Below are 27,117 nucleotides of genomic sequence, written 5' to 3'. Positions count from 1 at the left end.
AGTTGGGGACAGCTTGACCTGAAGCAAGAATAACCAATATCATTTCACAGTATTTGGGCAACACCACCTAGATGGATTTGGGTGGCGTGAGATGATGAAGCTTGCTTGCTGCTGCTTCAGAGATTCCATATTGGATTTCATCACATTCTGTTGTTTCTATATTTCAACTTGCATTCGATGACAGTATGCCGCTTCAAGGCAATGGCACATCGAAAACTTGTCACAAACCTCATTCTCAGTATGATCTGTTACTGTTAAATGTCAGTTAATGACATCAGTAGTAAGAGCTTTTGGGAGAGTCTAAAATGAACAATGCTAAGATGCTGATTTGAATGTAAGTGATGCGCTCTCATGGTTACAAATATGCAGTCACCGTGTTGAAAGCAGAAGGTTCGCGTCCTGCTACATACAATTTCTTTTTCTCATTTTTGCATTTGTATCAGATTCTGTTTCTTAATAGTTCATATAATAGAAGTATGCTGTGCAATATTTTTTATTATTTACATATAAGAGTGGGCTCGCTTAGGGGTGAGTTTCTTCAATTTTCTGCTTTCAGTATGATTAAAAAGCAAAAGATGAAACTTCCGCAAGTGAAACGACCTGCAACAATATCCATATTCTAGCTTGTTGTGAACACTTTTCTGTTTAGTCAAAATATGTCACTATTTCTGAGGATGTGGATACATCAGACAGCTTAAATTGCTGTGAGTGAAACAAACAGAAATCGTATGTCTTGTCTTGCTTGTTAGAAATAATTTTCTGTTTATTCCAAATATGTCACGATTTCCAAGGGTGTGTTTGGAAAGGAACATAAGAGTACAGCTTAAATTGCTGAAAATTAAATGAGCAACAAGGGCATTTATTTTCTTGCTTGTCACAGATGTGTAGCCAGTTGAATCATTAACAGCACTTTCATAAATTCAGTGGTCAAGACAAAGATTGCACCACACAGTGAGTGATAAAGAACTTCATGCAAAATAGAGAATGGACACAGATGTTATGGTGTTCAACTGCAATTTGTACCATAATTTTCATACTTAAGGTTTTATGTCTTGTTAAATGATCATTTAAAGAGAAAATATACACTTCACTGTAGTAAGCAACACTATTCAATACAAATAATGCTACAAATTACAAAAACGTTTTCAGGGAATCTTTACAAGGGGTCAGTGTGTGACAAAAACTATTTCATGAATCATTTGCTGACAAATTGTTCTTGCAACGTTTCACATTCAGCTTTCATTATGTCTGCCACAGTGCCCACAGAACACCAAAGATAACTGTGTCCCTGCCTGACCACTCACAAGCACATCCAAAACAAAGCAATCCTATTGGCTCTTGCTACCCTGAAATGCTACTGCATATTCACATTGCCGAGTTGTCCCTACTGATTATTACTATATCTGTGGTTTCCAACTAGCATTTTGACTCCACTGTTGTCACAGAACACTTTGCGACACACTTTGCTCAAGCACCTGCATCTGACAGCTACCTCTCAGCCTTCTGTCTACCAAAAGAGGGTAGATAGCAAAGAACCTGTCCTTCATTACTCCCTCAATTGAATCCTCTTGTCAGGTTACCTTTGTGATGCCCCATGGTACATTGTCCATAGGTATGGCTGGACCTTTCCATTAGGCCAAATGAAATGATAGACCAGTTCTTGGTGAAATTCCTGTATCAACAGTTATCTATGCTGATAGCTCGAAGGTTGGTGATCACATTGGCCATGTCTTCACTCATTCCAGGGGTTATGAACAATACTCACTACTGTCCAGGCATAATGCTTTTACAGCAGAGTTAGTGGTCATATCATAGTTGAACTTGTTGCACTTTGTTGAAGGAGATTACATGCCATCCTCTGTAATCATTGGTTTTGATCATACACAATCTTCATTCTTACCTCCGTATGGGTTGTAGTGACCACAACATAATGTGTTACCACTAGAAAGTCACATTTTTTTCCATTGTGTCATGTTAACCTCACCCTCTCAGACTGGGATTCACTGCTGACTGCAATTATTAAAAAACTTGTGGTCTTCTTGCTTCATACACTGAATGGGGGAAATTAAAATTGAAACTCTTCTTTAAATTAAAACTCTTCCTTAGCCTGCTTCTTCCTGCTTTTTAAGCTACACTGAATTTAAAGAATTAAAAACCATTTTAAAGCTAAATATCTTCTTGAGACATGACAACTTCTCACTTTTTGTTTTACATGATAAGAAAATGGACCTGGTGGATCTGAATGCCTTTTTGAAGTTGGGACCATTCTTGAGTTTAGCTGACTGCTTTCTTTATATGATATATAAAACATTAAACACCAGTAACAAAAACTCTTCTTGAAACTACATATAAACTACATATAAATTGAAGCGTCACCCATCCACCAGTGTCAGCCCAGTTTGCAGGTGAATATAAGTTTAATTTAGTTTTGTTTATGTATTTTTGTAATATTTGTAATGGCTGTGAAGTGTCTAAACTTTTTGTATTTTTTTTTATGTTTCATGTACGGAGAGGGCGGCGCAACGAACGGAGACAGCATCTTCGTTGCTGGGACCGGAGAGAAAATTGCTGGCCACTATACGTCGCGGGTCGACAGCCAAAGAGCAACAGAAGATCCTGAAAGAGTTGTTGCATCGTGCTTCTAAAAATTAAATAATTGAGATTTTGTAATGTTTTGCACAACAATGATATCATAGGAAGTTTAATCTAATTGAAAATGTTAGTTTTGTCTCGTCAAGGCTCAGGTTCACGTCTGTATGTAGGAAGATAATAAACTAGTAGATGCTACTAAAGTTGAAATACGTGTTCCAAGGATTTATTTATGAAGAATTATGTGAATGAATTAATAATATATTTGACAAGATTATTGAATTTTGACAGCGTTCATTGCGACTTTGAATCTCAAAAAGTTTATTCAATGTGGTTCTAATATCGATTAAATCAGATAACGTGTATCAATATAATTTCTGAGGAGAAACAAACGACATCTAAAATTGAAAAAGTTTACGTAAACCAGTTGGCCCGTGTGACGTAATTCTGTGCATACGACTCAAATGATGTTTTACAGTTTCGTTCAAGAACCACTCTGAGACAGTTTAAAAAGAATATAAATAATTTTGAAGTGGGTTCTAACTGACGTAGGTGACGAAGTCTACACATGGTCATATGTCGAAAGAAAATCGTTTATAAGCAAATCTATACGTCGTTACACTACACCGTGGCGACCTTATAAACAGGACTTGTGTGCATCTAAGGCACACAGGTACGAGACAATTAAAACATCAAGAGTCCTTCGGAAGTCGACGCGAGTCTTCGTGGAGCCTTCACCAGCTAGCGGCGACTTCGCGGGTGTGGGCAACTGACGGAGCGCAGCCAAGCAGTACGGTCACGCAGTTATTCCACGAGAAGGCGCATCTGTTGGGCAGCAGCTGAACGCTGCAAACCCCGACAACCTTTTTTCTCCCTAAACTAACAGGCCCAGTACGTTAGCGGGGGGGGGGGGGGGGCTTTTCTCCGGCTGGTATTAGTTAGAGGTGTTGCTGAGGGCTTCGCCTGTCAACGGTGGGGCCGGGCGTGGTTGCAGCCAGTGACGACTCCGGTGTTCGACTCAGCATCCTGCTGGTTTCGGAAGCGGGGTCGCAGCATCTCAGCGGCTGCATCGACGGCTGTTACTTCTGCAGCCCATAGCAGCACACTGATCACCGAGAACTACTACAAACTACAATATTAGTGTCCAGTGAGTTTGTTTCAAGTTGGAAGTGGAGTGTTGTACATAGGGAATGTGCTTTTACAGGATTGTTGATTACAAGTCTGCGTGTGTAACTAGTTAATATCTTACAATAATGTCGGGAAGTGAAATGTCAGGCGAAGAGCAATCTATGTCCGATAGGAGCATGAGATCCATTTTTAGGGCAATCGCTAAATTGAAACAATCTAACGAAGAATCTACTGCTAAATTAAAAGAGGAATTAAAACAGTCTAATGAAGAATCTACTGCTAGATTAAAACAGTCTAACGAAGAATCTATTGCTAGATTAAAAGAGGAATTAAAACAATCTAATGAAGAATCTACTGCTAGATTAAAAGAGAAATTAAAACAATCTAATGAAGAATCTACTGCAAGATTGAAAGAGGAATTAAAACAGTCTAATGCTAGATTAAAAGGGGAGCTAACAAAATCTACAGACAGGTTACAGGAACATCTTAATGAAACCAGTCGAGAATTAAGCGATAAAATAGAGGCTTCTAAAGTTGAAATGCAGGAAAAACTAGTAGGACTTAGTAATAAGATTGCTGATAATTGTAAAAGGTCAGAAGAACGTATCCAGGAATCGCGTGGGGAAAAAGCTCGCATGCGAAATGATATTACTGACTTAACCAAGAGACTAGATAATGTCAATGTCTTAGTTGTAAATGAAATAGAGAAAAATAACGATAAGTTACGAGATGAATTTTCTATGCAAACAGAAACTGTTCGTAGAGAATAATTAGAATCTATTAAAGAGGTTTCTACCAAACCTGTAGAGATTTCTTCAATAGATAATGTAGAATTAGAGATATTAACTCATCGAGTAGAAAAAGATCATACCGAAATAGAAAACATGAAATTTTTAATTATTGAAATATGCAGTAACCTTGAGACTGCCAAAGATAATAACATTGACGAAGGTACAGAGCGTTCACATCGTGAACACAGTGAAGAATCGTTATTAGCTAATCGCGTATCCAATACAGAAATGCGAATTCAGGAAATTACTAAACGGTTATCGGAATTAGATAATAATGAAAACATTTCAAGTAGTAGAAGCAATAACGTAATCAGAGAGAACAGTCGCAGCCGGCCGGAGTGGCCAAGCGGTTAAAGGCGCTACAGTCTGAAACCGCACGACCGCTACGGTCGCAGGTTCGAACCCTGCCTCGGGCATGGATGTGCGTGATGTCCTTAGGTTAGTTAGGTTTAAGTAGTTCTAAGTTCTAGGGGACTTATGACCACAGCAGTTGAGTCCCATAGTGCTCAGAGCCATTTGAACAACAGTCGCATCGAGTTTGCTAGCTCGGACGACAACAATACGAATAAAGAAATCACGGCAAGCCAATCCAATGCAACTCCGTCTCTGCAATCTAAACAAAATCCAACTATGTCTCTCACAGAATGTTGGGATGAAATAACAACAAATTCAAATGTAGCAAGTCGATTTCCTGTATTCAAAGCAGGAGGCGAACTTCACCCTATAATCTTTATAAAATCTTTTGAAACTTCATTATCTCCTAAATGGAGTAATGAAAAACGGATTCAATTTGTAATAGGACATTTAGAAGCAGAAGCTGCGGAATGGGCAGTATTGCATAGAATTGAATTTAGGGACTGGGATGATTTTGTTAAGCAGTTTAAACAAAATTATTGGTCAAGAGGAAAACGACAACACTTAACTTTAGAGTTGTTAGACCCTCCTCCATATTCTAAACGGTGGGGAGGTTATAGGAATTATTTCGAATGGCATTTAAACTGTGCTAAATTAATTGAAGAAGCAATTATTGAAAGTCACCTAATACGAGTCCTAATTAGTAGGTTACCGTATTATATAAAGGAAAGAAAAATGTTATTCTACGAATTGTCTATCCAGACGAAAAAGTTTGCGAACAGATTGTTAAAAATGCTGAACGGAGAATTAAAAGTTATAATCAACATGCTATAGAACCCTCATTTCAGGTAGGAGATCTTGTATTAGTACGATCTCATCCTAAAAGTTTGAAGATCAGTAAGGAATGTAGAAAATTCTTCTTTATCTTTGAAGGTCCATATGTTGTACATAAGATTGTACATCCCAAAGCGTTACTTCTTATGGAACCTTCATCAGGTGTAATTAAAGGATTATATAGTGTTGATCAAATGAAACCCTTCATTCCTAAATAAGTTAATATTTAGTATATGTTACATACGGAAGAGCGTTCATAGTTTATTCATGTGAAGTTTTTCGCGATAGTTACGTGTTATTTTAAAGAAATGACAGGAAGCTTAAACAAGTGTTCTACAATAATCTACCGGTACTTCAAAAAGAGAAAGGTAACTAAAAGGGGATTTATATAGAAGAAATTCTGTTATTAGGTCAGAAGGAATTTTGTATATTTTTATATTTACTTGGATAGTAGGAACCAAAGGGGATGGTTAATAATTTTAGGGACCATGGGTGTCCAGAGCTATATGGCTCACGAGAACATAGCAGAGTGCCTTTAATAGAGATTCGTAATAGTGGTAATATAGAAAACACCAAACGGGGCTCTCTCGCTTGTTTCTCCTAAATAAATTTCCATTACCCAACAGGGTGTCCGAAGGAAAGAAATCCGTGCCGAGATTCTAAAGAAAGTTTTGCTTGGTTTCTTCTTGACCTCAGGCATAAATAAAGCATTAGGGAAAAGAATGGCATAAAGTAAATAGTACTATTAGTTATTGTGAGAAACTTATTAGTGATATACATATTTGGAAAGAATAACTCTAGTAAATGAATAAAACTGAAACTAATCTATCACAATTTGAACGCTCTGTCCTAATGTAACAACGTTAAAGAACATACTAAATTAGTATTTACTAGCAACTATTAAATGAAAAGGAGTAATCTCCATATATTCGGTTATGAATTACCATAATAGTACAATTAAGAGTAAATGACAAATAGTCACAATAATTTCATAGTAAAAGGATTAAATCTATCTAAGAGCAAGGACTCTAGAGTACATAAAATGTGAGGAAAATGTATTAACAGTTAAATATTGTATATAGAAAAAGATTTATTTTCGGTTGAAACCTGACAAACTGAGCTTGTGGGTGGGGTATGTAGTGGGACAAAATTGAAGCGTCACCCATCCACCAGTGTCAGCCCAGTTTGCAGGTGAATATAAGTTTAATTTAGTTTTGTTTATGTATTTTTGTAATATTTGTAATGGTTGTGAAGTGTCTAAACTTTTTGTATTTTTTTTTATGTTTCATGTACGGAGAGGGCGGCGCAACGAACGGAGACAGCATCTTCATTGCCGGGACCGGAGAGAAAATTGCTGGCCACTATACGTCGCGGGTCGACAGCCAAAGAGCAACAGAAGATCCTGAAACCGAGTTGTTGCGTCGTGCTTCTAAAAATTAAATAATTGAGAATTTGTAATGTTTTGTACAACAATGATATCATAGGAAGTTTAATCTAATTGAAAGTGTTAGTTTTGTCTCATCAAGGCTCAGGTTCACATCTGTATGTAGGAAGATAATAAACTAGTGGATGCTACTAAAGTTGAAATACGTGTTCCGAGGATTTATTTATGAAGAATTATGTGAATGAATTAATAATATATTTGACAAGATTATTGAATTTTGACAGCGTTCATCGCGACTTTGAATCTCAAAAAGTTTATTCAATGTGGTTCTAATATCGATTAAATCAGATAACGTGTATCAATATAATTTCTGAGGAGAAACAAACGACATCTAAAATTGAGAAAGTTTACGCAAACCAGTTGGCCCGAATGACGTAATTCTGTGCATACGACTCAAATGATGTTTTACAGTTTCGTTCAAGAACCACTCTGAGACAGTTTAAAAAGAATATAAATAATTTTGAAGTGGGTTCTAACTGACGTAGGTGACGAAGTCTACACATGGTCATATGTCGAAAGAAAATCGTTTATAAGCAAATCTGTACGTCGTTACACTACACTTGCTTGTTTTAAAATTACATGAAGGTAACACAGAAGTGAAAACCTTCTTCTTGAAGCTAATATTTTTCTTAGAAAAGGATAGTTGCTACTCACCTTATAGCAGAGATGCTGAGTCACAGATAGGCACAACAAAAGAGACTGTCACTACATGAGCTTTTGACCCATTTTCTGACAGTCTTTTTGTTGCGCCTATCTGTGACTCAGCATCTCTGCTATATGGTGAGAAGCAACTATTCTTCTCATAATATTGTTCATTCCATCCTGGATTTTCCATTGTTTGATTTTTCTGAGAGACTCATTCTTTCTTCAGAATCTTTATTACACTTAAAATACATTTAAATAAATAAAATTAAACTAAAAAAAAAGTTGCAAAGTGTTTTTCTTCTTGACAAAATAAGATTTAAGTTGAACTGGCATTCTGTTGCACATGTGGTTGACATACAAGACTAATATCCTTTTGGGAACTTAACATTGTTTTCAAAACAAATCTTCATCAATTAAAATTGGAAACCCACAGACCTATTGCTCAGAGATACAGAGGTAGACAGGCTGTTTTCTCTTGAGTTTTGATTGTCAACAGATCCTTGTTCTCCCTAAGATAATACACCAAATTTCTTACTATTCCAGACAGTTTTGTTTATAAAACCTTTCAGTTGTTCAAGGCATGATTGTCTGTACTCTGCTGATGTAGCAATATACAGCTGGACAGAAGATGATGGCAAGAAATCCTTGAGTGATGTGGCTTCAATTGTATTCAGTGAGTTGAAAGCTGTTGATCTCTCAGGCTTTGACACCATCCACCTGATGGCAGATGGATGTGCAGGACGAAACAAGAATATCAAAATGTTAACGGTGTTGAACATGTTGATGGCCATCTATGCATGAGCAAACATACTGAAGACTGATGTAGTTTTCCCCCTTACTGGTCACTCTTTCCTACCTTCAGATAGGGTGTTCGGCCTAATAGAAAGAAAGCTAAGATGAAAAAGATACCATCAATAATAAAGCTGAGTATCACAAAGTTTTTGAGTAGTATGGAACTCTGAAACAGACTGGAAGAGACTGGGTGTTTTAAGACTGGAAAGAAACAGCCAAGCGGCACATGAAGTCAGCATGTCAGCATGTCAGCTCCACTTCAAACTACCAGCATGCAAGCACATAATTTTTTGTAAAATGAAGTCAGGCAAAGTGATGGTCAAAGAAGAACTTGCTCACAATGTAGATATTGGGAGCAGAGATACCAATTTCTAGTTAACAGCAAACCAGAAGAGATAAACTCTCAGAACACTTCCATTTATACAATGATCAAAGTAGAGAAACTTGTTGATGTTGACAGGTTGCTAATCAAACAACTTTAAAATACAAACAAGTTTCATCACAACTAAAAGTCGCGTAAATGAGCAAAACACCTTAAGCATCATTAAAATTTTGATCTTATTTTGTATGTACCATTCAGGTTATTGTAGTTTTTACTTTTTTCAATAATATAGTAGAGTTTAAAAGTTAATTTCTTTTACTTTGTATCCAAATTCTTACAATTCACCATGTGATACTCTTGTAAAAAATTCTCAGCACTATGAAGTGAATCCTGGAGCAAAAATTGGACACCTGCAAGTATGCTCACATCAAAAATGGACATCTGCACACTTTGGTTTCAAAGATGGATGTCTTTATTTTCAAAAGCAATTTTAAGGGGTTTCTCCAATTACAACTTTTGTGTACTTTGCAGAACCATTTCTGCTCTATTAAAGTTAATTATGCCTAAAGCAGCATGGAAATATACAAGCTCTACACTTTGTAATAAAAAATGATGTTTTTCTCAGTTTCTTGCAAATGAAAGATGTCCAACTTTGATAGTAAACTACTCAATTGAATAAGGTGGTATAAATATTATACACTTTGTTACTGTAATCAGATGTGAAAATCAAGGAACACAATACCCTGAAGAAAAGCAGAGAGATCTCACATACACAAAGATGCTGTTAGATCATCAATCACATAGGCAAAAAGTACATCTATATACTCCTTCCACCTTTCTGCTTTCCCTTCTTTGCTTAGATCTGGGTTTACATCTGAGCTCTTGATATTCATACAAGTGGTTCTCTTTTCTCCAAAGGTCTCTTTAATTTTCCTGTAGGCAGTATCTCTCTTACCCCTAGTGAGATAAGCCTCTACATACTTACATTTGTCCTCTAGCCATCCCTGCTTAGCCATTTTGCACTTCCTGTCTATCTCATTTCTGAGACGTTTGTATTCCTTTTTGCCTGCATCATTTACTGCATTTTTATATTTTCTCCTTTCATCAGTTAAATTCAATATTTCTTAAGTTACCCAAGATTTCTACTAGCCCTCATCTTTTTACCTACTTGATCCTCTGCTGCCTTCACTACTTCATCCCTCAGAGCTACCCATTCTTCTTCTATTGTATTTCTTTCCCCCATTCCTGTTAATTGTTCCCTTATGCTCTCCCTGAAGCTCTGTACAACTTCCGGTTTAGTCAGTTTATCCAGGTCCCATCTCCTTAAATTCCCACCTTTTTGCAGTTTTTTCAGTTTTTATCTACAGTTCAAAACCAATACGGCTACTATAGGTCTACTCAATGGGTCGAAACCTCATCTACAATGGACATTTCTGCAGATACAGCGTTATAAGCCTTTTTGACTAAATGGATTTAAAGGTTTGGACGCCCAGTAGATGTGGCAATAGATTAAGTTGACTGTTTGAGTCTTCTTTGTTTAACAAACTAGCTGTTTTCTATGGGATCACTCATTATCTTTCCACCACCTACCATCTGGCAAGAAACAGCATGGTGAAAAGTTGGCTCAGGAGCCTCAAGTAAGCATTAACATGTCACAAGGCTTCCTGAGTGATAACATTTCCAGTCCGGTTGTGAACTACATTCAAAATTGACCTCGGCACTACAACAACAGAAATGGTGTATCGCAAAACCCTGAGACTTCTGATGGGCTTCTTCTCCATTCAATAAGAATATCAACTTGAATATCCTTGTTCATTGGTGCTATGAATCGGAAACTGAATTGTAAAGTTCTGATCTTCAACAGCATCTCAACATGCGAATCCACCCATTTCCATTCATGAAAAACTCAGTCATTGTTACCAATTCATCCTTCATATGGATGTTTTTAGAGGATTCTTGCAACCATCTTACACCAGCCTCTTTCCAGAAAGAGACACTCACACAATGATGCTCTTAATTAATGCATAACCAAACAGAGTTTCCACTGTGCAGGGAAAACCAGCATACCTTCTTCCGTCAGCTGATACTGTGTAATGGCAGTCTCTTCATCAGCTGACATCTGCTTCTAGACCCCACCATGCTGACCATGCCTCTTCTCTGCTGGTGCCACCTACTGCCCTGCTGTTTTCATCAATGGAGTCAGCCACCGCAGTAGCTCAAACACCGACACACCCTTCTCTCACTGAGCCCTCTCACTCACCAGGACCAGTGTCGAACCACACAAGAGTGGATGGATAATTTGATACAAATTTCCTTTCATTCCCGGAGTTCTGTTCTATAGGTGGGGGGAGGGGGGGGGGGGGGGGGCGCTATGTATTGGTACTCTGAACGTACAACTGAAAGTGTGGACTATCTTTTTGCCTATGTGATTGATGATCTAACAGCATCTTTGTGTATGAGAGATCTATCTGCTTTTCTTCAGGGTATTGTGTTCCTTGATTTTCACGTCTGATTACAGTAACAAAGTGTATAATATTTATACCACCTTATTCAATTGAGTAGCTTACTATCAAAGTTGGACATCTGTCATTTGCAAGAAACTGAGAAAAACATCATTTTTTATTGCAAAGTGTAGAGCTTGTATATTTCCATGCTGCTTTAGGCATAATTAACTTTAATAGAGCAGCAATGGTTCTGCAAAGTACACAAAAGTTGTAATTAGAGAAACCACTTAAAATTGCTTTTGAAAATAAAGACATCCATCTTTGAAACCAAAATGTGCAGATGTCCATTTTTGATGTGAACATACTTGCAGGTGTCCATTTTTTTGCTCCAGGATTCACTTCATAGTGCTGAGAATTTTTTACAGGAGTATCACCTGGTGAATTGTAAGAATTTGGATACAAAGTAAAGGAAATTAACTTTTAAACTCTACTATATTATTGAAAAAAGTAAAAACTACAATAACCTGAATGGTACATACAAAATAAGATCAAAATTTTAATGATGTTTAAGGTGTTTTGCTCATTTATGCGACTATTAGTTGTAATGAAACTTGTTTGTATTTTAAAGTTGTTTGATTAGCAACCTGTCAACATCAACAAGTTTCTCTACTTTGATCGTTGTAGAAAAGGGCGATGTACTTGAGGAAAATATTATGGAAATGGAAGAGAATGTAGATGAAGATGAAATGGGAGATACGATACTGTGTGAAGAGTTTGACAGAGCACTGAAAGACCTGGGTTGAAACAAGGCCCCGGAAGTAGACAACATTCCATTAGAACTACTGACGGCCTTGGAAGAGCTAGTCCTGACAAAACTCTGCCATCTGGTGAGCAAGATGTATGAGACAGGCGAAATACCCTCAGACTTCAAGAAGAATATAATAATTCCAATCGCAAAGAAAGCAGGTGTTGACAGATGTGAAAATTACCGAACTATCAGTTTAATAAGTCACAGCTGCAAAATACTAACATGAATTCTTTACAGACGAATGGAGAAACTGGTAGAAGCCGACCTCGAGGAAGATCAGTTTGGATTCCGTAGAAATAATGGAACACGTGAGGCAATACTGACCTTACGACTTATCTTAGAAGAAAGATTAAGGTAAGGCAAACCTACATTTCTAGCATTTGTAGACTTAGAGAAAGCTTATGACAATGTTGACTGGAATACTCTCTTTCAAATTCTGAAGGTGGCAAGGGTAAAATACAGGGATTGAAAGGACATTTACAATTTGTACAGAAACCAGATGTCAGTTATAAGAGTCGAGGGGCATGAAAGGTAAGCAGTGGTTGGGAAGGGAGTGAGACAGGGTTGTAGCTTCTTCCTGATGTTATTCAGTCTGTATATTGAGCAAGCAGTAAAGGAAACAAAAGAAAAATTCAGAGTAGGTATTAAAATCCATGGAGAAGAAATAAAAACTTTGAGGTTCGCCGATGACATTGTAATTCTTCAGAGACAGCAAAGGACTTGGAAGAGCAGTTGAACAGAATGGACAGTGTCTTGAAAGGAGGATATAAGATGAACATCAACAAAAGCAAAACGAGGATAATGGAATGTAGTTGAATTAAGTTGGGTGATGCTGAGTGAATTAGGTTAGAAAATGAGACGCTTAAAGTAGTAAATGAGTTTTTCTATTTGGGGAGCAAAATAACTGATGATGGTCAAAGTAGGGAGGATATAAAATGTAGACCGTCAATGGCGAGGAAAGCATTTCTGAAAAAGAGAAATTTGTTAACATCGAGTGTAGATTTAAGTGTCAGGAAGTCGTTTCTGAAAGTATTTGTATGAATTGTAGTCATGTATGGAAGTGAAACATGGACGATAAATAGTTTGGACAAAAAGAGAATAGAAGCTTTCGAAATGTGGTGCTACAGAAGAATGCTGAAGGGTAGATGGGTAGATCACATAACTAATGAGGAGGTATTGAATAGAATTGGGGAGAAGAGGAGTTTGTGGCACAACTTGACAAGAAGAAGGGACCAGTTGATAGGACATGTTCTGAGACATCAAGGGATCACCAATTTAGCATTGGAGGGCAGCATGGAGGGTAAAAATCGTAGAGGGAGACCAAGAGATGAATACACTAAACAGATTCAGAAGGATGTAGGTTGCAATAAGTACTGGGAAATGAAGAAGCTTGCACAGGATAGGGTAGCATGGAGAACTGCATCAAACCAGTCCCAGGACTGAATACCACAACAACAACATAACAGCTCAGAATATATGTGAATCCCTGTACAGGCTGTAATGGTCTTATGAGGTCTATGTGGACATGTGGACATGCTGGTTCCCCAGAGGAGCTGAGAGGTGTGTGAATATGGTTTCCAACTTTGGCTGACTGACAAGTTAAGTAGGTTGTAACCCACAACTGACAATCATGCCTTACTCTTGGCCAAACTTTTTGGCAGCCCACTTGTGTCACTGAATGATAGAACATGATAAACATGAACCAAAGTCAATAATAGTGAGTCAAAAGGTGAGGAAGTACAGGAAATTAGTGTGCTTTTCACCTGAAGTGTAACTGGCCGAAACAAATCTGTTTGAGTGTAGCGTCATAAATTTCATTTGCAGAAACCAGTGATTGTAGGTGACACCAAAAATGGTAGGGGTCTTGCCACCAATAGCTTCACTTTTTAGCACTTGTTGGATGTGGACGTCCATTGGTCTGCACAGCCGGCAGAGCTCCTTAACGTATGTATGTTTGCCCTCAGGAGGCATGTTATACACAACATCCAATAACAAAGTTTGTGAGTCCAATGTTCCAACAGTGAGGATGAATTGTATGTTATCATCTGATATGCTATAAGCATAAAAGGAAAGTTCAATAATCTAGAACCGAAGATTAGGCTGTTAGCATGTACAGTGGTGTGCGTTGTTGCAGTTGGATAAATAAACAATGTGAGTTTCATGGTCACTATTTCACTGTCTCATATTCTTCCAAATGGTACTCCAAAATTCAAAGGCTTTTAATATAGTCAACAGGAGCAAGTTGAATGGGGCAAGATAACAACCTCGTGATCTACTCAACAATGTTTATTTCATAGCAGTTTCAGTTGGTAAAGCAATTAATCAGTTCAGAAATTGTGAGTCAATCCTTATCAATTCCTTTTGTTTAATGAGGATGGTTTTTATGTCGCAAAAATTACAGAAAATGAGCCATGCTGAAACTGAAAATTCTCCTTTTAGGCTGCAGCATCTAAAGGTCAAAACATAGAAACTCCAAATGAATGTCCTGATGGACATCAGGTAGAGCTAAATGAAGAATTAGGATTTTCAACAAATGCTGGTCCCATTAATTGAAACTGGTGCCAATGTGTTTTTGATTTTAAGCTATTGCTTTAAGAAAGACAATGTGATTTGTACAGTATATAAAGTTCAACTGTTTTAACAAACTTATCATTATAACTTGATGTTGGTTGATAATGACACACAAAAGGTGAAACTAGAACATTTAAAACAATAAAGAAAACTTTCCAAAGAAGGTACAAGCTGTGTCCTGCATATAATGAATCTGTGTTGAATGTCCACGAGAAGACTGCGGATAGAGTTTTGCAAACCATACACAAGTGGAATGTGGAAAAAATGGTTAGTGAAAAACATTGGTCTAGCGTTTTATTAATTTTAAATAGAATAATCCTTTCATTAAATACTGTTGAGTAGAAAATACATAGCAATGTTTAATTAATTAATTTACTTTCTTATACCTACAGGAATAAAATTAAATTCAACTTTTATCAGTAATGCTGTCTTGCCTTGTGAATGAAGTCATCTTGCCCCAGTACTGGTATAAGATGACACTTTTGCATTAACTTATAAAATTGGTGAAATAATTGGATTATATTAAAATAAAAAATTATACTATTAGGTACAATCCAATAACACCACATTTTGTTAACAAGCGCAAAGAAAACCAAACCATCTCCAAAAATTAAATTTATTAAACTTGGTTATGCCTTATCATCACTTACTTGCTCTGGTCTCCCTTTATCAAGCATCCTCAGCCTATTATAACAAAACAGTGGTTATGAATTGCAGCAGTAGTTTAATGAGCCTCAAATCTCTCTGGTAGGCATATAGCATGTGGTCATCACTCTGGAGGATAAAGCTTCTATAATTGTAGCAGTAAAGAAACTTCTAGAATCTTCGAAAGTGATAAATGACTCAATTTTCACTGTAGCTGAGTTCAGTTTCCTACCACAAGGATCTGCCAGCTTCAAGAAACAGAGCAACCTTTGACAAAGTCAGTGAAAATTGTGGATGATGCAACACAAAGAATAGAGAGTTTGCCAAAGAAATGGTGTTTCTTTATGAGGGAAAAGTGTAAAATGGTGCTTTCAAAAATCCTGATCTTGATAAACTTCTCAAAAACTCTAGAAGATGACAATTCTGTTGTAGCAGAAGTGGACCCTATAATAGATCAGTCTTTTATATTTGTGCCAACTGCTTCTGTAGATGTTAAGCAGTTATTTTCTCAGATAAAAAAATATATTGTCTGCCAGGACACTGAACATGACTCTGAAAAATTTAAGAAAGCATTTGGTTGTCATGAAACCAATAAGCTTATAGAACATTTCAGTGCATAGGCTTTTAAGGGACATTTTCATTTTTTGTCAAATACATTAAGCATTTAGTTTAACACTTTAAAGTTATTTTAAAAATACAATACAGCATGATATTAACAATTACGCTGATTGTGTTATTGTCTGAATTGTGCACACTAGTAAATGTATAAGTATAATGTAAGATTTTCCTGTATTGCCATTTTAAGTATTTATAATGCCTTTTTCTCTGTCTGTTTGAATGATTTATAATGCCTAAAGATATGGTATCTGGTTTTTTTGTTTCCTCATATTACCTAATTTTTTTTTGCTAGCTGTTTGTCTAATTTGATGCTGGTGCTGGAATTCTTTTTTGTTTAAAATGAAACAGCTGGAAAATAGTCACATCTATATAATTACCACCATGTTCCCAATAGATGACTAATGAATGCTTCAAAATAATGTAGTATGGTGACTAGGCACAAGTTTTTACATTAATAATTAAGAAATGAGTACATGAGGCCTTATACTTACTTGTCTATTCTCTCCTCTTGCTGAGTACAAGAAGCAAAATATTTCAGTGCATCTAAATCAGTTTCATTGTTTTCATTGTGACCAAGAATCTTAACCAATGTTTCCTCCCAAATGTAATGCTCACCCCACTGCAAAACAATACAGTCCCTGGAAAAAATAGGGATAAAGTTTCTAATTAGCAAAGCAAATATCAGCTTTGTACATACTATAGTTACATACCTTAACTATATACTACAGTCTTTGTGAAGTAGATGAAAGCATTCAATTAAAAAAGGGAGCCAAGAATGTTTTCAGGAAAAATTTCATTTTGAGCCAACACATAGCAAACTTCTTCATTTAATACTTAGTTTTGACAAAATAAAGCATGAATTTCTATTCACTGCAAAAGCTTTAATATTGAGAGAATTTCTATTTAATGCTAACTACACATGTACTTGTTAACTAATTGAAGGCTTCTAAAGATAATATGAGGGTGTGCTGAAAAGTAATGCTGCCAAAGTTTTTCTATGAAAACTCTTAAGGCTTTTTAAATAAAACAAAAATTGTTAACATTTTACATCTTTATTCTACATGTCTACATACTTGCAGTTCTCTGCCACTAGAGAGCTCCATATTGTGATGTGTAATATTGCAGTGTGTAAAGTAACTATGTCAGTGCATGAGAAACAGCATGCTGTAATGGAGTTTCAAATTTGAAGAATATGTCCACACATGGAGGGCACTCTCCTTCACCATGAAAATGCCAGACCACACATGAGTGCTGTAATATCTGCAACATCCACTGCTTTGGGTTCACTGTCATTGATCAGCCTCCATATGGTCCCAACTTTCCCCAGCCGATTTTCACTTGTTTCCAAAACTTAAAGGACACCTTCAACGGTTTTACTTTGATAGTCATGAAGCAGTGAAAGCAGACATTAGGTTGTGTCTCCATCAACAAAGCCAAACATCCTAAAGCGATGGTGTCAATGAACTGGTCTCTTGCTGGGAGTAATGCATTTGTCACTAGGGTGACTATGTTGAGAAATAAATATGTAGACATGAAAAATAAAGGTGTAAATGTTAATAACATTTATTTTATTTGAAAAGCTTTAAGAGTTTTCACATTTAAAATTCAGTGGTACTACTTTTCAGTATAACCTCATAGACTCCAGTGTTCCACAAAGTCTTTTTGCAGGCCAAATTTTTATGAAATGTAGAGCTGAAAAAAAATATAGTTACAATTAAAAAAGCATTAAAAATTATGATGGTAGTATAGGAAAATAAAAACTGATATGTTATACTTATCAGAACATCCTTTGGAAATCACTGAGATTTGGCAGATGCAACTAGATGGATAAAACCTGTCACACTGCACTAAAAAAGTAAAGGAAAAAACTAGTTTTTTAGTTGTAATTCGATCAGGTTAGTGAATACCGAATTGCACTTCTCTTTGCCTGCTGAATCACATTAAAGGATCTGGAAACATAAGGTAGTACAGCAGGAGACAGCAACTGAGTGACCTGCATCAACTTTTCAGTGTTTTCAACTCCTGAGAGCTCAGAATCCTTCTGCTTTGTAACAATATTACAGAAGGAAAGTTGCTAGTCACCATATATCAGAGATGCTGAGTTGCAATAGGCACAACAAAAATCTTCACACAGTTATAGCTTTCGGCCATTAAGGCCTTGTCAGCAATAGTCACACATACAAACATGCACACACACACACACACACACACACACACTCACACACACACACACACACACACACACACACACACACACACACACACACAAATGCAACTTGCACACACGTCTGCAGTCTCAGACAACTGAAACCACACTGCAGTATGTGTGTGCATGTTTGTATTGTGTATCTATTGCTGACAGAGACCTTAATGGCTGAAAGCTAAAATGGTTCAAATGGCTCTAAGCACTACGGGACTTAACATCTGAGGTCATCAGTCCCCTAGCCTAAGAACTACTTAAACCTAACTAACCTAAGGACATCAAACACATCCATGCCTGAGGCAGGATTCGAACCTGCAACCAAAGCAGCAATGCTGTCCCCTAGACTAAGAACTACTTAAACCTAACTAACCTAAGGACTCACACACATCCATGCCTGAGGCAGGATTCGAACCTGCAACCGTAGCAGCAGTGCAGTTCCGGACTGAAGCGCCTAGAACTGCTCGGCCACAGCGGCCAAAAGCTATAATTGTGTGAATCTTTTTGTTGCTTCTATCGCGACTCAGCATCTCTGCTATATGGTGAGTATCAACTTTCCTTCTCTATATTGTTACATTCCAGCCTGGATTTTCCATTGTTTAACTCTTCTGCTTTGTCGTTTTTGTGTCAGCAGACTGACATTTCACTTTCAGAAGTTAAGTACTGGTAAATGAATCTCTTGATCTGTAACTTAGCAAGCTAGTAATTACACCAAAGGTAATCATTGGGACATGTTTCATCAAGAAAATAGGGTGTTAATAAGATTACAAGAGAGTTATTCTTCTGTCTGATAAGACTCGACTATAAACCAAGTACTTGCCATGTTGGGGTGGCTTGTGTGTCTCACTGATATGTATAGCTACATCATAAGTGCAACCACGATGGAGGGGTATCTGTTGAGAGGACAGACAAACACAAGGTTCCTGAAGAGGGGCAGCAGCCTTTCTGGTAGTTGCAGAGAGAACACTCTGGATGATCAACTTATCTCGTCTTGTAACATCAGCCAACATGGCACTGCTGTGCTTGTACTGCAAATGAGAAAGGGGAAAGGATGAGGGGGAGGCAAATGAGAATTGAACAGCAGCCTCACAGGATCATGGAATATTTCTATTCAAAAATAATCACCATATGCGTTAAGACATTTATCCTACCAGGAGAAGAGATGATCAATTCCTGTTTCATAGAATGTGGTTGGCTACTGAACCGCACTGACTCTTGCATTTCCTCATCCAATTGAAACTGACGCTCACATATGTCTTTCTTCAGGTTGCCAAAGATGTGAGAATCATACAGTGAAAGATCCAGCCTGTATGGAGGATGTTGCAGCATTTCCCAACCAAAACACTGAAGCATAGTCTTTGTCCAATTGGCAGTGTTGAGTGGGCATTAGCATGCAACAGGATGACTCCATTCGACAGCATTCTGACAGCCTGATGGAAAATGGCAAGGTAACAGTGTAAATATCTCACATCTCCACCACCAAAGAAACCAGATCTTTTCACACAAATTCTGGCAAGGTAATGTTGAACTTCTTCTTTGACTGCAGGGGCCCCTCTGCTCATCAAGTTCATTGAGCATGGAACCAAAATCAACATGCAGGCTATGAAGACACTTTATTGAAACTGTGACATGCCATAAAGTCAAAAAGTCAGTAAAAAGAATGCTGCCAGCAGGAATGATCCTGCTGCATGCCAATTAGACAAAGGTTTCACATCAGCAATATGATTGAGAAACACAGCAACATCTTCCATTATGTGAGGATCCTTCACTCTGTGGTTTCCACATCTTTGGTGACCTGTAGGAAGACATGCATAGATGTCACATTGAGTTGGAGAAGGAAGTGCAAGAGTGAGGGAAAAGTAAAATAGACTTTTGGATCCATCAGTGACCAACAATGTTCTATAAGAAGAAATTGACTATCTCATCTCCCAGTGGGATAAATGTCTTTAAAGCATGTGGTGATTGCTTTTGAATGGAACCATTCCATGGTTCCTTTGTGGTAAGTGTTCCATTTCCATTTGAGTGCTGCTCTATTATATGGTTAAATGATGATGGCATCCTCTTGGGTAAGATACTCAAGAGGTTTATTAGTCACCAATTTGGATCACTGAGCAGGGACTACTTAGGGGGTTGTCATCATTAGGAAATGTAAAACTGGAATTTTACACGTCAGAGAATGAAATGTTAGATCCTTTAATCAGGCAGGTAGATTAAAAAATTTAAAAAAGGAACTGGACAGGTTGAAGTTAGATGTAGTGGTAATTAGTGAAATTCAGTGGCAGACAAACAGAGTGTCTGGTCATATGAGTACAGGGTTATAGATACAAAATCAAATAGTGGTAATATAGGAGAAGGTCTAATGAGGAATAAGGAAACAGGAATGCTGATAAACAACTATGAACAGCATAGTGAACACATTACCATAGCTAAGTTGGGCTCAAAGCCAATTCCCACCTCAGTGGCTCAAGTTTATATGCTACCTTGGTCTGTAGATGATGAAGAGACTGAAAGAATGTATGATGAGGTAAAAGTAATTATTCAGATAATGGAGAGGAAGATTTAATTGTGATGAGGGACCTGTAATTAGATAGTAGGAAAAGGAAGAGAAAGAAAAATAATAGGAGGATATGGACTGAGGAAGAGGAATGAAAAAGGAAGCTGTCCAGTAGAATTTTGCATGGGCCATAATTTAATAATCACTAAAACTTCGTTTAAGAGTTGTGAAATATGGTTTTATTCATGGAAGAGACCTGGAGACACAAGAATGTTTCAGATCAATTGCATAAAGGTGAGACAGAGAATAAAGAATAAGATTTGAAGAAACAGCAAAAAGGTAGCAAATTAAGGAAGTGAGACCTGTCCAAGTTGAAAGAACCAGAGGTTTTGAGAGTTTCAGAGGTAGCATTAGGCAATGCTTGACTGAAATGGTAAAGGAACACAGTAAAATATGAATGTGTAGCTTTGAGAGACAAAATAATGAAGGCAGCAGAGGATCAAACAGATAAAATGGCATTGTCCCGTCGAAATCCTTGGATATCACAGCAGGTGAAACCAAATATAGATGTCGAAAAACGAGATTGACAGAAAGAGAAAATGGTTAAGCAGGAATGACCAGAGGACAAATGCACAGCTATGGAATCACATACAAATAGGGAAAAGGTAGATACCACCTTTGGAAAATTAAAGAGGCCTGTGGAGAAAAAATATCAAGAGCTCAGATGGAAGAGCAGAACTAAGCAAAGAATGGAAAGGTGGGAGGAATTCATAGAGGGACTGTATAATGAATATGTTCTTGAAGGCCATTTTATAGGATGGGAAGAGGAAATAGATGAAGATGAGATGGGAAATATGGTACTGGGAGAAGAATTTGACAGAGCACTGAAAGACCTAATCTGAAACAAGGCCCCTGCAGGAAACAAAATTCCCTAAGAAGTGCTGACATCCTTGGGAGAGCCAGCCAGCTATGAACAAACCATTCCGCTTGGTGTGCAAGATATATGAGACCTGGGAAATACCATCAGCTTATAAGAAGAAGATAATAACTTCAAGTCCAAAAAAGGCAAGTGCTGACAGGTGTGAAAATTACCAGACTATCAGTTTCATAAATCACAGTTGCAAAACAATGACAAAAATTATTTACAGAAGAATGCAGAACTGGTTAAAGCCAATCTTGGGAAACATAGGTTTGGATTTCAGATAAATACAGGAACTTGTGTGGCAACACTGACCCTACAACTTCACTTAGAAGCAAGGTTAACGAAGGCAAACCTATGTTTATAGCATTTGTTGACTTAGAGAAAGCTTTTGACAATGTTGACTGGAATACACTCATTGAAATTCTGAAGCCAGCAGGGATAAAATACAGGGAGAAAAAGGTTATTTACAGCTTATGCAGATACAAGACAGCACTTACATGAATCAAAAGGCATGAGGGGGAAGTACTGCTTGGGAAATGTGTGAGACAGGAGTGTAGCGTACACCCAGTGTTATGCAGTGTTTACACTGGTAGCAGTAAAGGAAAGCAAAGAAACATTTGGAGAAAGAATTGAAGTCCAGGGAGAAGAAATAAAGACATTGTGGTTTGCCAATGACATTTTAATTCTGTCAGAGAAGTGAAGGACTTGAAAGAGCACTTGAACGGAATGAACAATATTTTTAAAGGAGGGTATAATATGAATGTCCAACAAAATGAAAACAAGGGTAATGGTCTGTAGTCAAATTAAATTGAGTGATGATGAGAAAATTATATTAGGAAACAAGACACTAAAATTAGTACATGAGTTTTGCTATTTGGACGGTAAAACAACTCATGATGGAAACTGGCAATGATGAAGTCATTTCTGAAGAAGAGAAAATTGTTAACATCTTACATAGATTTATGTGTTATGAAGTCTTTTCTGAAAGTATTTGTCTCAAGTGTAGTCTGTATGGAAGTGAAACATGGGTGATAAATAGTTCAGATAAGAAGAGAAAAGAAGCTTTTGAAACATGGTGCAACAAAGGAATGCTAAAGATTTGACAGATAGATCATGTAACTAATGAGGAGGCACTGAATGGAATTTGGGAGAAAAAAGTTTGTTGCACAGCTTGAGAATGCGTTCTGGGACATCAAGGAATCATCAGTGTAGTGCTGGAGGAAAGTATAAATGTAAAAATTGTAGAGGGTGACCAAGAGGTGGATATAGTAGGCAGTTTCTAATGGATGTAGGTTACAGTAGTTGTTTGGGGCAGAGGATAGAATAACCATGGAGAGATGCATCAGACCAGTCTTCAGACTGGAGACCAGAACAACACAATAAGTCTGGCTGAGATCACATATCTTATTAGTGTTCAGCTTTGAATTATTTCACTTTGTAATGATACGTGCAAGGAATGTACATTATAGCACAAAGCTGTTGAAAACTTGTTCTTGGGCTCAAATACTTTTACTAATTTATTGACTATGATGAATTATTGATAGTAAATCATCTGCCTAAAGAAGAACAGTGTTTAACAGGAACACTACTAATGGCTTCTTATTTTGTTTAGAAAAAAATTGTGGTCATGAGTCAGATGAGATGCACAATATGGACAATGCTAATGAAAAATGCAACTATTTCTAGAACCCTGACAGTCCTGTAAAAAGGATAGATTGCTACTTGCCATGCAGGGGAGATGCTGGGTATCAGACATGCACAACAAAAAGACTTTTATACATTTGAGCTTTCAGCCAAAAGGCCTTATACTAAAGTAGAAAACACACATATGAACACAGCTCAGACAACACAGGGCCACTGCCTTTGGCCACTGAGTCTTGACACCTTCGTTTCCCCATGTTGAAGAGTTAGGGGAATGATGGTGAGGCAAAGTTTGAGGTTAAGAAATTGTGGAATGTTAACGGGGTGATATGAGGACAGTGGGGGTGGATCTACATCTACATCTACATCTACATTGATACTCCGCAAGCCACCCAACGGTGTGTGGCGGAGGGCACTTTACGTGCCACTGTCATTACCTCCCTTTCCTGTTCCAGTCGCGTATGGTTCGCGGGAAGAACGACTGTCTGAAAGCCTCCGTGCGCGCTCTAATCTCTCTAATTTTACATTCGTGATCTCCTCGGGAGGTATAAGTAGGGGGAAGCAATATATTCGATACCTCATCCAGAAACGCACCCTCTCGAAACCTGGCGAGCAAGCTACACCGCAATGCAGAGCGCCTCTCTTGCAGAGTCTGCCACTTGAGTTTATTAAACATCTCCGTAACGCTATCACGGTTACCAAATAACCCGGTGACGAAACGCGCCGCTCTTCTTTGGATCTTCTCTATCTCCTCCGTCAACCCGACCTGGTATGGATCCCACACTGATGAGCAATACTCAAGTATAGGTCGAACGAGTGTTTTGTAAGCCACCTCCTTTGTTGATGGACTACATTTTCTAAGCACTCTCCCAATGAATCTCAACCTGGTACCCGCCTTACCAACAATTAATTTTATATGATCATTCCACTTCAAATCGTTCCGTACGCATACTCCCAGATATTTTACAGAAGTAACTGCTACCAGTGTTTGTTCCGCTATCATATAATCATACAATAAAGGGTCCTTCTTTCTATGTATTCGCAATACATTACATTTGTCTATGTTAAGGGTCATGGTTGGATGGAGAAGTGAGCTGAGTCAGGTAGGGTACAACATTGGCTTTGGGTTGAGTCTGCTTGGCAACAATGATGCCAAAAAAGCATTTCTACTGTAGAGACCAGAAGAAGGAGAGAAGGTCTTTTATCAAGCCCGGAATGATTGAATTTGGCAGTGGGGCACTTATGTGGGACTAAAGCTTTTGCAGGAAAGGCTAATGACTGTGTTCCAACTCTCTTCAGGCTCTGGATTCTGTATGGTGGTGGGAGCAAGTTTTTGAGGATGTGGTAAATGTAGTAGGTCTGCGAGGTGGGGTTTGTCAGCTATGAGGGGATATGGAGGAGGCTTGGATACTGTTGTAGAGGTTGTGGATAGTCATAATTCACTGTGGAAGTAGGAGATGAACAGGTTGGAGAGCTTTCTGAGGTGGCATTATGCATGCTACTTGAGTTCCTGGAGGGCAAGAGTTTCATTGTAGCTGTGAGACAAAGGAATTTGGATTTGCAGAGCAAGAGAATTTCATGGATGAAGTGGAGGTATTGCAATGAGTTTTGGAACAGTTTTACATGGTTTTACAGGACTATGATGATGAGTGCTATGGACTGGCAGAATTTGAAGAGATAAAGGTCGTTGTGGAAGGAGGGTTGCAGTTGGGGTGATTCCATGAGCTAGGCAACAATGTTGGAACAGTATGTGGGACTAGGTTCTGGCTAGGGGTAAGGGAACTTTTCTGTATGGGCACAGATAGTTTGAGAAAGGATCCAGTGTAGGATAGAAAAAATGTAAAAAACATTAAGTATGTAAAAATATGTGCAAATAACTAGTAAAGATATATGGGAAAAATTACAAATAGGACAGAACAGATGAAGTATTGGGGAAAAAAGTGAAACCTTGGAGTAAGGCAAATAGTGAAAGACAAAAACAAACTAAAATCAATTTGAAAATACAATGAGGTCAAAGAGAAAAATAAATAAAAAAAACAGTAAATAAAAAGAGACATCAGTGGATGGATATATTTGAAAAGAGGGGACAGCAGATGTAAATGGATTAGGTAAGGTTAGTACTGGAATACAGAAGGAGAGGCAGTTGGTAGTACAGGGTACAGCAGATCCATGGTACAGAAAGGTATTTGGGGGTTGGGGGATGCAATAATATGAAAGAGTGAGGTAAAAACAGTTCTCAGTTTGAAGCTGTAGGATTAATTATATTGATAGGAATAATGTGGGACATGTGATGTTGTACCAACAAGCAGTGTGGTCACATACTGTGTGTTGTTCAGACAAGATGGTTGTTATGGTGTGGCTCATAAGTCAGAGTGTATGTAGTTTGGAAAGCAACAGACAAAACACAGGAAAGAAGAGAAAAGAACATTACAGGCACTGAGTAAAGCTCTGTATTAGATAGTTGTGACAAATGAAAACAGCACTGGGTTGCAGGATAGAAGAAAAGCAGCTAGGGAAAATCAAATTATGGAAATTACAAGATGGAATAGTGACGATATTATAAAAAGGACAGATTGATACTCATCAAATAAGGAGATTTTGAATTGCAGAGAGGTGCAGTGAAAAGACTGCAAAACTTCTGAGCTTTCAGCCAAAAGGCATTCTTTTAAAGAAAAAAAACATTCATTTGCAACAGTGAGGTGTAAGGTAGGGACCTATAATGATGGTTGATTCTGCACAACTACTCTATTAGCAGCAGAAAGGAAGTGGCTTTTGAATATGAACCACAAATGTTTGATGACAAAGCAAAAAATCGACTGAATCCTCCACCGGGAAACACATCTGGCATGTCATATACAGAATTAGTCACAGTATATGTGTCATATGATAGGAATGTGTTATTGATACACCTAATTTGTATCCCTGGTAAGTGAGTGAGATATGCCTCCTCACCCAATATAGGAGGAGGAGGATATTAGTGTTTAACATCCCGTCGACAACGAGGTCATTAGAGACGGAGCGCAAGCTCGGGTGAGGGAAGGATGGGGAAGGAAATCGGCCATGCCCTTTCAAAGGAACCATCCCAGCATTTTCCTGAAGCGATTTAGGGAAATCACGGAAAACCTAAATCAGGATGGCCGGAGACGGGATTGAACCGTCGTCCTCCCGAATGCAAGTTCACCCAATATAGGTATTCATATGAGAGTGCCATCATTCTCAAGTAAATGAAGAAACCATAATAGTTTACCACATAAGCTGCAACAAATAAATGCAAGTTTCACAATCACACAGTTTCTCTATGCTCTGTCAGAACTTGTGTTTGACATTTTTGAAGTTGCGTTCCACTTTGGAAGTGTTTACTCTTGAATTCCTTTGTTGTAACATAGTTCATATCTGTTTATTTGTTGCTTTAATTTCTGTGAGAAGTCTATGTAGTATCTCACCTGCTCTCACTATTCATCACATTTACTTGCAACAGTAATGTACTCTTACCACATGACTCAACTGCTAAGACTACAGAAAGAAAACAAACATTTCAGTAACCAGATGGACAGTTCATAATGATGTGAAAACAAATAAATAAATAAATGGCATGAGGGAGTTTCAAACATGGCTAGTCTGGTTTACAGTCCAACATCGTGACCACTTAGCCATGACACCATGGCTGTTTAATTTCTCTTGATATTGGACTTGTGAAGCTTGGACCATTCACTGTTTTTATTTTGCTTTTTTTCACAGTTCAGTACACTGTATTCCTGTTTTCATGCTTGATCTGTGTTCAGTTTCTGAAGGGCTATCCACTTCTGTGTTCAGTTTCTGACGGGCTATCCACTGGGCCATTTTACCACTAAATCTGAGCTGGGTGTGATGGGGAG

At 37.8% G+C, this 27,117-nt stretch overlaps 1 protein-coding gene across 1 annotated transcript in view; it reads right to left on the bottom strand.

The window, feature by feature from the left end:
• The window catches only part of LOC126484820 (thyrotropin-releasing hormone-degrading ectoenzyme-like), a 297,846-nt gene that overhangs the window by 44,656 nt on the left and 226,073 nt on the right, over positions 1 to 27,117 (bottom strand). The window contains exon 16 of the mRNA XM_050108419.1: positions 16,477 to 16,623. Coding sequence (XP_049964376.1) covers positions 16,477 to 16,623 — 147 coding nt within the window. The remainder of the gene's footprint in view (positions 1 to 16,476; positions 16,624 to 27,117) is intronic.

The sequence above is a fragment of the Schistocerca serialis genome, chromosome 1 (assembly GCF_023864345.2).
Source record: "Schistocerca serialis cubense isolate TAMUIC-IGC-003099 chromosome 1, iqSchSeri2.2, whole genome shotgun sequence".
In the NCBI taxonomy this organism is placed as follows: Eukaryota; Metazoa; Arthropoda; class Insecta; order Orthoptera; family Acrididae; genus Schistocerca; species Schistocerca serialis.
Note: the sequence above shows the minus strand (reverse complement) of the source record. Positions and strands in the feature narration are given on the sequence as shown.